The sequence below is a fragment of the Colobus angolensis genome, unplaced genomic scaffold (genome assembly GCF_000951035.1).
Source record: "Colobus angolensis palliatus isolate OR3802 unplaced genomic scaffold, Cang.pa_1.0 Scaffold242, whole genome shotgun sequence".
NCBI lineage: Eukaryota > Metazoa > Chordata > Mammalia > Primates > Cercopithecidae > Colobus > Colobus angolensis.
Window position 1 is genome coordinate 592,079 of NW_012115622.1, and position 16,919 is coordinate 608,997.

Genomic DNA, 16,919 nt, shown 5'->3' on the forward strand with positions numbered 1-16,919 from the left:
AATTTTTGTTATTTATTTATTTATTTATTTATTTGTTTGTTTGTTTGTTTGTTTATTTTGAGACAGAGTTTGGCTCTATTACCCAGGCTGGAGTGTAGTGGTGCAATCTCGGCTCACTGCAGCCTCCACCTCCAGTGTTCAAGCGATTCTCATGCCTCAGCCTCCCAAGTAGCTGGGATTACAGGTGTGCACCACCATGTCCTGCTAATTTTTGTATTTTTAGTAGAGATGGGGTTTTACCATGCTAACCAGGCTGGTCTCAAACTCCTGACTTCAAGTGATCCACCCGCCTCGGCCTCCCAAAGTGCTGGGATTACAGGCCTGAGCCACCGCGCCCGGCCAGGTCCCAGTACTCTTTATATGGCCTTAGCTTGAGACTTGCTGTCCCCTTGTGGACACGGGAGCTTTGAGAGCTGAGCCAGACCACTAGCCCCCGTGCCAGGTCCTGAGCGCACTTCTGTGAGGGAGGGACATGGGGGGAGCCTCCTGTCACAGTGTCGGGTTCTTTGGGGTTGGTATTGACCAGGAGGAAGCTCCCCGGGGCCATAGAGGAGAAAGACCGACCCTGGTGAGCACTCTGACAGACAGGAGGATGGACGTTGCCGTTGGGAACCAGAACAAAGTGAAGTACATGGCGACCCAGCTGCTGGCCAAATTTGAAGAGAATGCACCCGCACAGTCTGTCGGCACACGGAGACAGGTAAACCCAACCCGTGCCTCACCCACACCGATGTGGTCAGGCCACACAAGAAGGGGGGGTCTTTTCTGTCCATTGAGATGGGCTGTGTCACAGACCCTGGGATTCACGGGCTCAAGACGGGCGTCTGGCTTTCCCTTGCCTGACTGCAGCAGAGAAGAGCCCTTTATCTGCTTGCTTCAGGCTCTGAGGGTCCCTCTGTCCTCAGCATTCCGACCTGGGTTGTCCCCTGACAAGAATCAGCAGAGGGGTCTAAAACAATCTGTATTCATATACCTGTACATCTGTGCACGTTTGCAGATATATTTAAATTTAGAGAAGTACACACTTACTGAGGAACATGCTGAGAAGTACAGTAAAGGTAATGAAGCCACCTGTGATTCTATTAATTAATTTTTTCCTGCCCTTCTTTCTGGTCTTTTTTTTCAGTGTATTCTTGTTTTTGTAGATAAGGTCATTCTTAACATACACTTTTCGATTCTCCTTTTTTCATTTCACCTTAGGCATTCCCATGTTGTCCCTGACTCTTTACAAGCACCTTCTAGAATGTGTGGGCATCAGGCTTCTCTTAGCTGTTGCTCTAGTGTTGGGTGTTCGAGTTGTTTCTCATCTTTCATGATAAGATACAGAGATAAACGTTCTATGATAAAGCTGCTTTTGTGTGTTGCAGCTGTTTCCCGGGATATTTTCCTAGGCATATGAGCATTGAGTGCTAAGTGGCACTCCCACACACCATGCATGAGAGTGCATGGCAGCAGTTTGTGGCTTGGGGTGTCTTTGTTAGGGTGTGTCTCTCCCCTTGCTTGTCTAAAAGTCACTCTGACTTATTACAAGAAGTGGGGCTGGGATTTTGGAGATTCACACTGAAAGTGTCTCATAATCTCCATGATAACTGGAGAGAGCAGCCGGAGGGCAGCGGCCCCTTCTCTGAATTTCCCTTCACTCTCTTTGTCTTCTCCATGCCCATCAGCCATTCTTCCTATGGACCAGATGGGTGGAAGCAGCTTTGCTTGGAGTCTGGCCATAATTAACTACCTGCCACATCTAGTCTTTGCACACCAGTCTTTTCATGCTGTGGCTCACAGAAAAGGTGATGATATTCATTGATGAACAGTTGAGGTTGTCTGGAGGCTCTGGCAGCCCCAGGTTCCCCTGCCTTGGGAAGGCTGGAAAGCTGCCCATTAGAGGAAGGTTGCCTCTAAGAGAAGGTTGCTTTCCTCATTTTGGATGGGAATATTAGTTTTCCAAATCAGAATTAGTGGTTTCGACTCAGAGAACATTTAGCTTGGAAAAGAGATGATGCGTGTTACAGCTTCTGTTTTCCTTTTTCTGTTATTTTGCATTTGCTTTTGGTTTGGGGGAGGCTGTTTGCTTTGCTTTAGAAGTGTAACTTTCTAAGAATGAATCCTCCCTCTTCCCCACAGTTCACAGGTGTGGGACTGTCCCCTGTGAGTTCTTTCTGTTCTTCTCCCACCTTAATGTACTTTTATTTTGTTTTGTCTCCATGTCCTGTCCCCACCCACACTTGGCCTGTGTGTCCCAGCTGACACAAGAGCGTGGGGCCAGCCAGCCGTCCTGCTGCCTGCCTGGGCAGGTTCGCCCTGCCCCCACCCTGCAGTGGAAACAGGTAAAGGAACTGCCAGGGCCAGGATGGGTGCTGTCTCTCCAGGCCTTCCCACCCTCCTCTTGAGCCAGCCAGGGTTCAGGCCTGTGCTCTGGAATTTCAGCTCATGAGGGCCGGAAGTCTCTGCTCATTCGAGTAGTAGCTTTGGGAAAACATTGAGCAGGCAGGACTGATTGACTGCATGATTTATGTAACTCCTGGGGATTTGAGAAAGCGTTAACAGGGAGACTGTTGATTTGGTTTGAAACTCACTGAAGCGGTGTGGTAGGCGGCTCACCTAGGGGTACCCGAGCTCTTGGGTTTGCTGTTGTCCATTTGTCTCAAGCTGACTTTTTTCCAGCATGTCTCCTCGTGACCCTGGGAGAGAGAATTCTGAGTATGTCAAGCCTGAGAGTTGGGGCGTGGAGCCTTTTAAATGGGAAAATGTTATCCAGGAAAATAGTCTGGAACTATGAGTTTGTGTTTGTTTTAAATCCTGGGTGAAAGTATTCCTGGATGTTTTATTGGTGTTCTCTCTACATTTAAATTAATGTTTTTGGAAATTTTCACTAAAACCTTGGCAGGATCTCCCGGAAAACTGCGTATCCTAAGTGGTACAGAATAGGGCAGGTGATGGCGTGCACTTTCTAAGAGAAAACCCAGCAGAGGAATTGAGAGCCCTGACTGTGGTTCCTCCATGTCACAGATGAGCAAGTCCCTGCTCTCGAGTGGAGCCAGGGTCGGCTGCCTTGTAGTCTGATATCATTTAGGTCTGCTGAGATGCTGAGAGGGCCATGAGCTGGCCCTGGATGCCATCAGCGCCTTCCGTAGTCGGTCTCCCCAGCCTCCTGGGCTATAAAGTGACTTTTTTGTCAGGAGATGCTGAGGGGTGGTGAGTTGGGTTTTATTTAAGTTACTTACATTTCGGCAAAAACGTTCCTTTCTAACCATTCTTTTGTAACATAGCACATTAAAGACAGGGCCCAAAAGGCTGAGATGGAATTTTGAGAGCAATGTCCAAACTCACAACAGAAGACAAATTCACCCTTTCTCTGTGCGTGAGGGAGGTCTTCTGAAAAATCTAATTGGAAATTTACTTGCATTTTATTTTCTTAACCTTTGCCTTGATGTCTAGTTGGAAGATATGATTTGAAAGATGATGTTTAGTTGAGAATCTGTTGAAGGGGAAAGTGAACTCGAAATTGGATTCCAAAACCTCTTACAGTATTCATAACAGGTGCCTGAGGTGGGAGGAGCAGAGGGAGAGGGAGATCAGGAGTAACGCAGGCAAGTGGGGGAACGGGTGGCTATGGCTGGAATGGTGCTGAGGGCCGCTGGAAGCATGCTCCCTGGAGAATGTTGGTAGTCCCTGCCAGCGCAACTTGTCACCTGAGTCAGTATGGTCATGGCAGAATAGGAGACATGAAAGTCAAACGCAGGTTCTGTGGGATGGGCACCAGAGATTACAGTTGGAGACAGTAGCTGGGCAGATGTATAAATGAGACTTGATTGGTGAGAAATCGTTAGCGGTGAGAATCCCGTTAGGTTCTTTGCTACCTTAGGGGATATCCAGTAGGGATCTGCGAATTTACCAGGTGGCAGGGAAGTAGCACTATGAACCAAAACTCACAGTTCTTATGTCCATGTGAAATGTATAGTATTCACATAGAACTTTCCCAGCTCTGAATCATGAATTTGGGCCTTCTAAATTTATCTCCTGAAAGAGTCGGAGTTGCAGTGTCGGATACTTGCAGAAACCTGGGACAGAGGAACCCCAGTGGTACCCGGGCCCTGCGTCCGATGCCTCCCATGGCTGGCCCTCCGTATCTCCCTTCAGGAAGCGGGGCTGACTGCCAGCACTCCATTGTGACTCATAATGCTTCTCTGGAGGTGGTTCAGAGGCAGGAGGGCATTGCCTGGCAGGGCAGTGATAGCTGAGTTGACAGAAGGGCCACCTTCAGCCTAGGTCATCGTATGGAAGAGGAAAAATAATGGCAGCTCAGCCTGCTTCCCTTCATTTCCTTCCTTTGTAAGCACTGTGGCTCTTCCCTTCCCCATCCTTTTGCCTTTTGATCTCAGAAACACATCCTGAAGGCAAACTCTGTGCGTTAACCAGCCCTAGTTTGGAAGTAGATTGTCACGGGAGCTCTGAGCGAGTACGGGGCTGTTTCCCCAGGCCTTGCGCCTTCCCTGTTCCCCCGCTCCCTGCATGCTGCCCTGGGCACGGGGAGATGAGAGTTTCCCTGGAAGATACCCGAGAGGCCTGGGAATGTGTGGTTGTTTCTCAAATACCAGGGACTTTGGGGCTTTGTAAATCGTAGACAGACTCTCGAAGGGAATACGGTGAGGGGGCAGAATGAGGGAAAAGCCAGGGACGTGTATATGGCATTTGAATGTTAGTGAGACACCTTTAATTTTGATATAATGCTCCTGCCTTTCTTGCATTTCCTTGTTAGTTTCCTGAAGCCCTTTGAGCCTCCGTGAGTGCAGGGACTGAGGGGAGGGCAGCAGTGCCAGCCACTGTCACAGCTGTGCCCTGAAGAGGCTGCTGCTTCGCTGTATTGGATGCACATGACCAAGCCCTTGAGAGGGGGTCTCTGTGTCCCCTCTTGGTGGTTGGCCTGTTTGCCGTTTCTCTCTACTCATCAACAAGCCTATTTCTTATATCCCCGGCTTCCCTGAGAAAACTGTTGTTCCCTGGCACCTGGAAGGTGCTGCGCTGCTGGTTCTCCCCAGTCCCGCAGATCACCTCTGTGGCTGTGCCTAGCAGAGGGTGCATGTCCCACCTGGGGGCCCACGGGAGACCACTGGGCTGTCCTCTGAGGATGAAGGGGCAAGGAAAGGCCTCCCTGGGGTGCTTCTGACAAACACCCTTCAGTCCTCCCAGAACCAGCCTCCACGTGGCCACTATTTGAATAATGTTCTCTCTGTTTGTGTCTGTTGGTGTAAAAGCAACGGGAAAAGGAGTGTTCTCGGACCTGCCCCAAAAAAGTGATCACCCTGTCTCCTCCCCCTACTCCACCTCCCTGTCGGGCGCGTGGCAGCCAGCAGGTGATCCTCTCTGCATGCTCCGTGGTCCTGTCTCTGTCTCCCTGCCTGTCTGTGTAGGTGGCTAGTGTAGAGACCAAGTCAGTTTCCCTCTTATCAGCAGTAACTGTCAAGAAGAAAGGCCATGCGTAGAAACCGTTTATGGTGGAAGCAACTTTTATGGCCCTCAAGATGGTGCATCCTACATTCACACCTGACCCTGGTCAGTCCCACCCACATCATGGAAACACGACTGTCCCACCATGAACTAGAAGTTCAGCTGTAATTGGTGTTTGCCACACATCCGAGGCCCGGAAGCCCTAAGAGCAGCCTGTTTTTCTGAAACCCCACTGAAGGCAGCCCTTTTGTCTCGCTGCACAGTGAGGTGGGGTAAGGCCTTCGGGCGCTGCCACAGGGCTTCTCCACGTGAGTTTCGTTCCTTCGGATTCTGGGAGCTCTGCCTCTTGCCCATTCAGCATCTTCCAACAAACACTCCTCCCCGCTGTACTCACACACCAGGCAGAACATTCAGGAGCGGCCCGGTAGCCAGCTGCAGCTGTGGCTGGTGAGAACAGCAGGCAGTGAGGACGGCCATGTGTCTGTGGCATGTTTGTAGGATGGCATTGTTGACCTTCATGGTATGTTTCTATAAAATAAAATGTGAGTTTCAAGAGCAGGATCTATGGAAAGACATTTTCCCACCTAAGGTGGCCTATTTAAAGTGACCGTAGTAACGAGACTGATTTTAAAGGCCCCACCTGTGTCCATGGTTCTCAGAACTGAGCCATTGCAGATTGAGCAGCTGCTGGGTGCCTTCATCTATACCAGAGCTAGCCGTCCTCAGCACCCGCTGTCTCCTGGGAAGCACACTCAATTCTTCTCAAGCCATGTCTCCATCAGTTCTCACAGTAACACTGTGAGGCAGGTGCTATTATTGGCTCCGTTTTACCAGGGAGGAGACTGAAGCATAGGGTGGAGAGGCCGTGTCACGTGTCTGAGCCGCATAGTAAGCGCTCAGTGCACAGTGAGGTGGGGTAAGGCCTTCGGGCGCTGCCACAGGGCTTCTCCACGTGAGTTTCGTTCCTTCTGATTCTGGGAGCTCTACCTCTTGCCCCTTCAGCGTCTTCCAACAAACACTCCTCCCCGCTGCACTCGCACACCAGGCAGAACATTCAGGAGCGGCCCCGTAGCCAAACTGGAATCTGGCTTGTGGGACCGGGGCCACGCTCTGGCCTCCCCCTGCCCGCAGAGACATTATGCTCACGGGTGCTGGATAGGAGCAGCCACGTCAGAGGCCTTGGGACTGTTTTTCCACTGGCACACAGCTGTAAGGCGAACCCTCAGCCAGCCAAAGAGTAATGCAAGCAGCCTTCCCTGGTCCTGTGAGTGCAGCTCCTGGCTCCTCAGATGAGCAAGGCCATGTCCCTACCTACAGGTCTCTACCCTCTCACATATACCTTCCTGTCCATTCACCAGAAACACATTCACTTCTCCCTTTAGTAAATTATTCTTTGGCCCGATGCTCCTATTCAGGGACCACTCCCCACTCTGGAGTTTCCTCTGGACTGCTGTCTTAGTCATTTATTCTAGCCAATTTCCACCTCCCCACCTTTCCTTTCTAAAATGTCTTGTTGTGGAATGTGTCACCCTTTTAACCTGCCTCTCCTAAACCTTCTATTTGATGCCTCTGATCTTATGCCACTGTGTGAAAGAAGTATGCTTGTTCCACGTTTGTACTAACCATAGTTCGTTATTGATCTGTGTAGCTGGCCTCACTGGAGGCCGGCGGGGGCAGAATGGCTGTGCAGAAGGTTGGCCTTGTGTCGTGGGATTTGATATGGATGGGATTACGGTTACCTGGGAATGGGGTTAGTAGGGGAAGGGGATATGTGTTGAACTCTGAATTTCTGCCCCTGAATTTCCCACTGTTGCTTAGTAGGTCCAAACAGAGCATTATGCATGGAGCTTAAGTTTCTACTTTATTGCCAACAGACATACAGGGATCTTGATGCTGACAACCGTGGCAAGCAGAGCCCCCACCGTGAGAGGGTAAAAGAGCATGAACCCGTGGCATGGGATGCTGAGAGCCAGACAGACGGGGCACGCTGTGGTGGTGGGGCAGCGGGAGGGGATGTGGGGGACGGCCCCCTCCCCTTGCTTTTTGCACACTCTTGTCACCCAGCCAAGAGCCAGAATTATTTTTGCTAGCAGTGTTGAGCAGTGCAGATAGCATTCGCTGTAAAGCAGGCACTCATCTGGCATTCAGATGGGATGCTGACCCTAAGTGTGTGTGTTCTGGTAAAGGGCCTTAGTGACTTCCCATTTCTGCCCACTGTTCCCCTTCCAAGACCATGCTATTTCTACCCCCAAAATATGTGCCAGTGGTAGAGTAGTAGCCTTGGACCGTCAGATACAACTTCTTAGGGAAAAGGTCTAGATCAGTATTCAAGTGGCATTCAACAGTCACGGATCTTGAAGTGGAAATCCTAAGAGAGCCAAAGCTCTTACCAGCGTGAGGATTTTTCCAGTAGGGTGAGAATGAGGGGGAGAAAGGTAGGTGATGGCAAAATGGGGCTGTACCCGTGGAAAGCTTTAGTCTTTTCTGAAAACTAAGGGGGAAGTTACTGATTGCAGCTGGCCGTCATATAATGTGAGGGATAGCCGAGATGCCCAGTTAAAGAAGCTGGCTTACTTTAGGAAACTTGTTCTTGTTGTTCGTACCCGTAAAGATCTCCGAGTGGCTGTAGCTCTGCAGCTACTGGGAAGAATCATCTCTAGTTGTTAATCTCACAAAAGCCATTTTGGTTTTTAACTCCCCTTCTGCCTTTGCTCTCTGAGAAATGCAGTTATGGCCAAGCAGTAAATTAGGTTGCCCCTCGGACCCGATAGGAGCTAATCATAGTGCCATCTTCCTGCACCCTCTCACCAGGCTAGCAGCGGGCAGTGTGTGTGCTGCCTGAACCTGGTGCTGGGTCGGGGAGAGGAGACTGGGCTGGAGGTGAGCGTCTTCCCCATCCCCTTTCCATGGCCTCGCCCCACTGTGCTTACCCTTTTTGGGGCTGCTCTCCCACGGCGCTGTGTGCCCAGCCTCTTTCTCCCTTCTTCCCAGGCTGTGTCCCCTCAAAAAGGAAAACAGCCCTTTTCTTTGAGCAGGACAGTGCCCTCCATTTGGGGGATTGCATATTTAGTGAGAGACTGATACTGTTTAATGAAACAGTGCCTTAAAGAAGAAGGGAGGGGAAGGCCGGGCGCGGTGGCTCACGCCTCTAATCCCAGCACTTTGGGAGGCCAAGGTTGTTGGCGGATCATGAAGTCAGGAGATCAAGACCACCCTGGCTAACACGGTGAAACCCCATCTCTAATAAAAATACAAAAAAATTAGCCGGGCGAGGTGGCGGGCACCTGTAGTCCCAGCTACTCGGGAGGCTGAGGCAGGAGAATGGCGTGAACCCGGGAGGTGGAGCTTGCAGTGAGCCGAGATAGCGCCACTGCACTCCAGCCTGGGCGACCGAGTGAGACTCCGTCTCAAAAAAAAAGAAGGGAGGGAAGCATGTTGAATAGGAGAGATTGGCAGTGAGAAACAATTTGAAGTTTAGGGCTGCTGTGCAGAGAGGGGAAGAGGTCGGGTTTTGAGCTCAGGAGGCAATAGTTTGCAGAGATGATTCTCTCTTTTTCCCTCTGAGCTGGTTTCTGCACTCCTCAGTGCAGGGCTCCAGATTGGATACTTTTGAGGACTTAAGTTCTTTTCTTGGACTTTGCCGCCGTCCTCCATAACCCTGCATGTGTACTCACCTGCTCTCTGCCCACCTCTACCCAGCCTCCCACTCCTCCCCTTGGCTGTGACTGCTCTGCCCCCCAGGAGGCTACTGAGTCTTCCTCTTGCTTCCTTCTGGCGGGTGGTGATTACAGCCGTCCTCCCCAGCTCCCTCTGGGTCCTGTGTTGCTGAGCCCAGGGCCAGGGAGCTGGCGAAGTGTCTGAAGCAGAGGCTGTTGAAGTACCAGGTAACTGCCACTCCATGTTGCCACTCCACGGAGCTATGAAGTGCACGTTGTGACTGAGGTAGAGAGTGTGACCGATCTGACTTGGAGCTGGAGGAGCAGACGACTTCCTCGTACCATGAGTTAATGCTGTCCTTCCCTCCTGTAAATAGTTCATTCTGAACCTGGTGGGAAACTCAGCAGTTACTGGTTGCCAAAGCTTTCAGTCACTGCCTCACTCTCTGGGGACTGGGTTCCTAGCTGCATGGGCCCACGGCTAAGGAAGACCTTTGCTCAGTTTTGTTACATGTGCTATGTGCAATCTGCAGAGGTCTTGGGCTCAAGCCTTTTCTCCTCATCTTTGCTTGGGATTCAGCTGCCTCCTTGGCAAGCAGAGCCTCTCTGAGCACTAGTGGAAGGAAGAGATGCTGCATTTCTGGCCCTTCTGTAGAAGGAGCAAGCTTCACTCGATTTGCTGTCTCCGCTGCCTGCTACTTCTAAGGCCAATGGAGTGATGGGGTGGTGGGAGAATCTTTTTGCCCAGGAGAAATCCCAGCTCAGGCCGGGGGTTGCTCTCTGCAGAGCACAGAGCATGTGAGTCAACAAGACCCCCGCTCCCTCCCCTCCTTACCCACACAGAGGGAGGGCGAGGCTGTGCTGGGTGGCCCACAGCTGCGGGACTGCGTTCCAGGGCGTGCTCTGCTGCAAGCATGAGGGAAGGACAGATAAAAGCAAAACGGAAGCCTTGCATGGGCCACTTATGCTTCTGGGAGCTACTTTTTTTTAGTACACATGGTATTTAGATAAAGGTCTAGAGTGAAAGGCTGTACAACTGCCAATCATCTTATGTTCAGAGGTCAGTGTGTGACTTAACATTTCCTTTAATTTTGTTTTTCTCCATCTTGTATTTTATAGCCAGAGCCTGAACCTCCTCGTCGATTTTTTGTCGACCAGTGGGAGCTTTCTCTTAGTCTCCGCTCCTCTGCCCGCCCCGCCTCTCCCTCCTCCGACTCCCTCCGACAGGTAGCATGGCCTAGGACTCACTAAAACTCTGCCCTCTGAAGCCTCCACTCACTTCACTTTTGCGAGTGTCATGTGCCCCAGGAGGTTGCAGGGTTCCTCACTTGGGCCTGTCTCCTGTAGGGAGCCGGCTGCATGTGTTGCTGTCTGCGTATGTCGGTCTGGTGTGTGAGGGCTGTGGCACACTCCTCAGCTAAAGTGGCTGCTGGCTTTCTTCCAACTGTATTTGGCACATCCAGGTCTGTCAGTGTGAACCGGCTTTGACGCTATTTCAACTATATCAAATAATAATAAACGTTTTTCGGCCCCTGGCTTTTTTAACTTCACGTCTTCCAAAATAGTATATGTTACAAAGTAGGAACCACAGTGTAATTAAATCACCTCAGGGGAGGGGTGACCATGCAGTATTCTGGCTGCCTGTTGTCATCATTTGAGGAATGAACACGGCTGTCACCTGAAGTAGCGCTGGTCCAGTTGTAGAGTTACTAGAGAGATTGGAAGGTCTCTTTGCCACTCCTGTTGGTATTTCCCATCCTGGGTTGATGCCGGACCTCCCGGCATATGTGCATGGTAGCATATGTACACATGTAGTGTGCAGCAGGATCGATCCTGCAATTGCTACACTTCTGCTACTTTTTAAGAGGAATGAGAAGGAAACCACTACTTTTCATGCCAGAAACAAGTAGAACTTGAGCCTTCACCTCTCTTGCAGGGATGCTCGTCAGTGTTGCCGACTTGCTGAGAACTGAATGTGGCAGATGCCTTTGCGTGGGCAGCCCCAGACTGTCACTGCTGAGGTTGATGGTTTAGTTCAGGAGAGAAGGGTCCTGGCTGAGCAGTGAGGGCCCAGGGCTGGCTTGGTGTCCTGGCCTCACACTTGGCATCTGGCCCACACTGCCCTCCCGTGTGTCTGCTGCAGAATGACAGAAATGCCATTTTCTGCTCTCTCAGTGTCAGCTATTAAGTTATCTGCTCAGCCCTTCCTGGTGTCTGTCTAAGCTTCCTTAGTGTGCCTAAAGAAGGTTTAGATCTAAGAGCCACATGTTTGTCTTGGCCACTAATAGGTATAATCTGTGAAGTTAATGGGCAAATGGCACCAATCCTTGGGAATCTTATTTTTGAATTAAAAACTATAATTGCTTCTTCAGCTCAGCTGAGCCTTGAGCTGAGCCGCAAGAACGGCTTCCTCATGTGTGCATCTGTGAGTCCCCCGAGCGCCTGCTTCCCCCTGCCCGGTGCTTCTGTGATTATTCCTCACACGAGGCCTTATGCGTCTGTCCGTTCAGGCCATGCCCTAAGGGGGCTGTTGGCATCCCCAGGATAATGGCTCATGGTGAGTTTCTGAGTCAGAATTAGGGTCGGGTTCCCCCCGGGGGCAGGGAGCCCCCTTACTCCATGAAGTTCATGAGAGGAGCGCCACCCACGTGGTGGCGGGGCCATCTCCAGCATGGAAGGATGACCTGGTTGTGGGAGTCTCTAGAGGACTTCCTCTCGGGACAGGTCAAGGCAGGGCTGCCTGGGCACCCAGCTTAGGTGTGAGCAGGGCGGCTCACGATGGAGACCTGAAAGTTTCTCCTGTGGTTTCTTCAGTGTTGCCAGAAAGTGGCTTGAGTTGGTTGGGTTTTTTTCTCTTACCTTTCTTCAGCCTCTAAAGTAATCCCTCCTGGCCTAGAACACATTCCCACCTCCCTGGGCTGATGGAGCAGCTTGGCTGCATGGCCACACTTCGTGGCCAACACGCCCAGCCCAGTCTAGAAGGCTTTGGCCTCAGCACCTGGATGGGCTACACGGGCCTCATCATGCTGCCCTCAGACCCCCAATACCATCAGCAGGGAGAATGGGCTGAGAAGGCTTCTTCCAAAACAGCCTGGGAGCATTTGCTGCCTGTGGCAGGCGTTGTGGGGTCAAGCATCAGGAGGCAGGAGATAGTGATGTCCGCTACCCACACGGAGGCGGCCTGTGCAGGAGCGAGCATGGCTCCTTCTGAGTGAGGAGATGGCCTCCTGGACCGTGAAAGGTGGTGTCACCCTGGGCACCGCTGCGTGCACGGGGGTGCCCCTCGAGTTCTGTGAACGCAGCCTAGCTGCGCAGGACCCAGGCCCTGCCTGCCCGTCTCCGTGCACATTCGCCCTGCCTTCTACCACTCTTGCCTGGAATTGTGCATTCCACGGAGATGGGAGAGACCCAGTTCTTCCCGAGGAAGACACTTTCCCTGCAGCGGTCCTGTCTATGCTGGTACCCCTGTGTGGACACTGACACAATGTTTTTCTTACCACCCGGTTTCCCTGCCTGTGAGCACTGTGTTGGCATGGTTTGCTGCTGCACCTTGTATTCAAATCGCACTTTCCAGAGATTTCTTTTTTTCCCATGTCTTCTTAATTTATGTATTTTTTTCCTTCTCATTTTCCTTCATTCTGGTCATTTTGTAACCTTCAACCAATAGAAGTATATAAAGATGTACACGGGCGGAGTGAGCTCATTGGCTGAGCAGATAGCCAATCAGCTTCAAAGGAAAGAACAACCCAAAGCCCTTCTAGACAAGAAGGAACTGGTAAGAGATGTCTCCAGGCACTGTCTAGCTAGACCCAGCACAGCCGTGGGAAACACACCTGTGTGCTTGAGTCGCTTATAACTTGTGTAGCCCGTGTATGCCATGCAGTAATTGCTTTTGAGGTTGTCTGGATTTTGATAACCAAATTTCTAAGATTGCAGTAGTTGTTGTGTGAGTCCAGGGACCCACATATATTCATGTGAACTACATCAGCACTGAATAGATACAGATACAGCTACCCTCAGAACAGGACTCTGCCAGCGTTTCCATTTGAGCTAGGGACCCTCAGGCCCCTTCCTGCCTTCTTCCATGTGCGTCTTTTCCATCGTGCCCCTCCCAACCCTTGTCGCCCCTCTCCTTCCATCGCTGTTTCTCTAAGACTCTTTCATATCAGTATTCCCCAGCGTCGCCAGGCTGTATCATAGCATTACTCAAGTCTGGTGTGAGGCACTGTGATGCTGGCTCCCTCGTCCCTGGCAGCCTGACCTGGGCTTTCGCGGTTGTGCCCAGTGTTCCTTGTCAGCACCTGGAGGCAGTGACTGTGGTGGTGCCGTCACTCTGTGGCAGAGCCAAGAGCACGGTTGACCGTAGCCAGTCAGTAGTCTGGCTCAAAGCAGACCACTTAGTGAGGGTTGGCTTTGTCTCGCCAGGCTGTGCCTCTAGGAGGGCCTGTGCAGCACTCCCTGAGGTGCTCCCTTTCCTCCCGACCGCCACCTGCAGGGCTCCCTGAAGAAGGAGTTCCCGCAGAACCTGGGAGGCAGCGACACGTGCTACTTCTGCCAGAAGCGGGTCTATGTGATGGAGAGGCTGAGCGCCGAGGGCAAGTTCTTCCACCGGAGCTGCTTCAAGTGCGAGTACTGCGCCACCACCCTGCGCCTCTCAGCCTACGCCTACGACATCGAGGATGGTGAGACGCCCCGCGCCTCGGGCCCCACGGAGAAACTGGGCTTGGACAGTGTTTCCATCTGAGTTGGGCGCCTTTGGGCCCCTTCTGCCTTCTTCCATGTGCATCTTTTCCATCATGCCTCTCCCAACCTTTCTTGCCCCTCTCCCTCCACTGCTCTTTCTCTAAGACTCTTACTATCAATATTTCCCAGCGTCACCAGGCTGATGAGAATGGCATGCATTTACCCAAGTCATTTCCCTGACTTCAGGGACACTTACTTGTATTCTGACCTCAGGCTGTGAACTTGAGATAAAAGGAACACAAGATGAGGTTTTCGTCTTTACTTTACAGAAGGGGACTTGCACATCCATAGAAGTCATATATTTTGCCTCATGTTGATGATGACAGCCAGTTGGAACTGGGTCCCAGGCCCCTGGGTTCTCAGACATTTGCTCTTGGAGGTGCCTGCAAGGCGGCCTATGTTAACGCCTCTCTGGCATCTCTCTGATCTCTCTCTGGTGGGTTGTGAACCATTGCACAGGGCCTCAATCTGATTTACTGTGGTGTTCAAGGCCTGGTCTTTGGCAACATGTGCCAGTTTTTACAATGAAAAGACCTTGACAAGGTAAACAGTAGAGAATTCTGCACACAGATGATAGAGCCATCATGATGGGCAGAGGCAGGCTGGCTGCCATCTGAGGACCCTGCATTGATGACCCCCGTCCCCATTCCTACAGGATGCTGCAGGGACTTCGTGGGAGGCAGTCTTATAGATTCCAGAGTAATGAGGGGGCCTAGATTAATAGGAGAGGCAGTAATCTTTATAAGGTGGCATAAACACCCTGACACTGATAGAAGATTGCATGGCTGTGAGATTATACAGTGATGTCATACAGGAGAGGGATGCCATGCAGTTAGGACCTAGTCACTTCAGCTGTCCCAAGGATGAACAAACGGGCACCTCTGTCAGAAGGAGCAAGGAAGGAGCCCAGAGAGGTGAGCCAAGAAAGACTGACTCCTGCATGGTGCCTGGCCCTTCTACTATGTTGGTAAAAAGCACTCCCGAGTCAGGGAAGAGTGGAAGAATTAGGATGCTGTTTAGATAAGGCAGGCAGATTGTTTGCTGTCAAGTCTTTTGTTCCACCTCTCCCACACACCTGCTCTTTGGATAGCGCATTTGATCTCAAGGATGGGGCCTGGCAGAGGGAGCCACCCAACCTCGCTCAGCTGTCCCTGATGCTCAGGGTGTTCTAGTTAGCCTCTCACCGTGGAGTCTGCCCAGAAAGAAGATGCTGCAAGGCGCAGCTGATTGATCTATGGGTACTTTTGCCCATGGGTGTGTGTGCATCTTTGCTGCCTTCTGTGAAAGATGCGGAAGTGTAATGTGTGCCTCCAGGAGCTCACGGTCCTTTGGGGATGGGGCCCGTGAGGAGTAGCAGGCGACACGAGTGTGTGCAGCAAATGGCTCTGTGCACAGCCTAGGTTGTGGCTTTGTAGACACGCGGGGAGGAGGAAATCTGTGAAGTTCAAGAGTGGCTTGGAATGACCTCGCTGACCCTTGGCTAGACTTTGAGAGAGAAGGCTATGGTGGCGGAGTAGTGGGCAGACGTGCACACCTGGCAGGAGCTCGGGTGGCAGCGAGAGGCCGGGACAGGATGAGGCCAGCCTGGTTGAGTGCAGTATTCTTAACACTGGAGCAGAAAAGACAGCCATTCTAAACCAGCTTCCCAAATTTTAACCCAGCTAAAATTTTCATCAGCTTAGCCCCTCCCCAGACCTCTCCCTCATCTGTCAGAGGACAGATGGACTACAGCCAGTAAGGAACTTCAGCGGCACTGAAGTTTTGGCCTGTTTTTTATCCAAGTTGCCGAGTGTCTCAGAAGTCTAACTGAAGAGGCTCAGAGAACAAAGAATAAGCTGGGGAGGTTGTGGCATGAGGAAGTAACCGAGGCCTTGTGCTGGGCCCCAGCTCATCACGCCCTTTGTCCTCACAACAACCCCATTAGGTAACTTTTTATTATTGTAATCAGAAGTCAGGAAGCTGAGTTCAGAGAACTTACATGTTGTTTGTCCAAATTGACACAACTAGTAATAGCTCACTTGTACCAAATGACACCTAAGATTCATTCCAGGGCAGAGATTCAAGGATTGTGACTCCAGGCCCACTGCCAACTCCATACTAGTAAATTAAGTATCATATTTGGGCTGGGCGCGGTGGCTCAAGCCTGTAATCCCAGCACTTTGGGAGGCCGAGACGGGCGGATCACGAGGTCAGGAGATCGAGACCATCCTGGCTAACACGGTGAAACCCCGTCTCTACTAAAAAATACAAAAAAACTAGCCGGGCGAGGTGGCGGGCGCCTGTAGTCCCAGCTACCTGGGAGGCTGAGGCAGGAGAATGGCATGAACCCGGGAGGCGGAGCTTGCAGTGAGCTGAGATCCGGCCACAGTACTCCAGCCCAGGCGACAGAGCGAGACTCCGCCTCAAAAAAAAGAATCATATTTGAAGATGTCCCCATGTTTTACTTGTGGTGGTATTTGTTCTGTCTTCAGCTCTTTCTCGAGGATGCCGTCTGCTCAAACACAGAGCGGCTCTTTTTTTGCAAAGCACTAGCTCTTTTGTGATTGCTGCCAGCTCTTAAGACAAGGACTCTAAATTAGTATCAGGCCTTCCCTGTCATCTTGAGAAGAGACACCCACTACCTCCACAGGTGATGTGTGCAGGGTGGCCCTCATCAGTGACGAGCCTGAGACTGTCTCCATGCCTGCCTCTGTTACACCCCAGTCTGTTTCCACAGAACAACTGGAGGGATTTTAAAAGGTATGACTTGGATCTCATCAATGTCCTAGCCACTGCCATGCAGCCAGAGCCCACAACCTTGTCCCAGGTGGAGAGAGCATTGTGTGTCCACCCCAGCGTCTGCCGTCAGCTGCCCGCAATGTGCTGCACTCTTTGCTCCAGTGTCTTTCCATCCCATAAGCGTAATGAAGCCACTGCTCCTTAGGACGTGGCTCTGCTGTGTCCTCTCCTGGAGTACACCCCCTGGTCTCCACAGGGTGAGCTGCACGTGGCCCACATCTCCATGTGGCGCTCCTCAGAGAGGGGTCTGGCTCTTTTGAAAGAGGGCAGCTGCCCAGGCACCAGTGCGCCCATGTG

General features: G+C 51.6%; 1 protein-coding gene across 1 annotated transcript in view; it reads left to right on the top strand.

The window, feature by feature from the left end:
* MICAL3 (microtubule associated monooxygenase, calponin and LIM domain containing 3) overlaps positions 1-16,919 on the top strand; it is a 214,179-nt gene that overhangs the window by 116,917 nt on the left and 80,343 nt on the right. The window contains exons 16-17 of the mRNA XM_011945646.1: positions 527-700; positions 13,597-13,783. Coding sequence (XP_011801036.1) covers positions 527-700; positions 13,597-13,783 — 361 coding nt within the window. The remainder of the gene's footprint in view (positions 1-526; positions 701-13,596; positions 13,784-16,919) is intronic.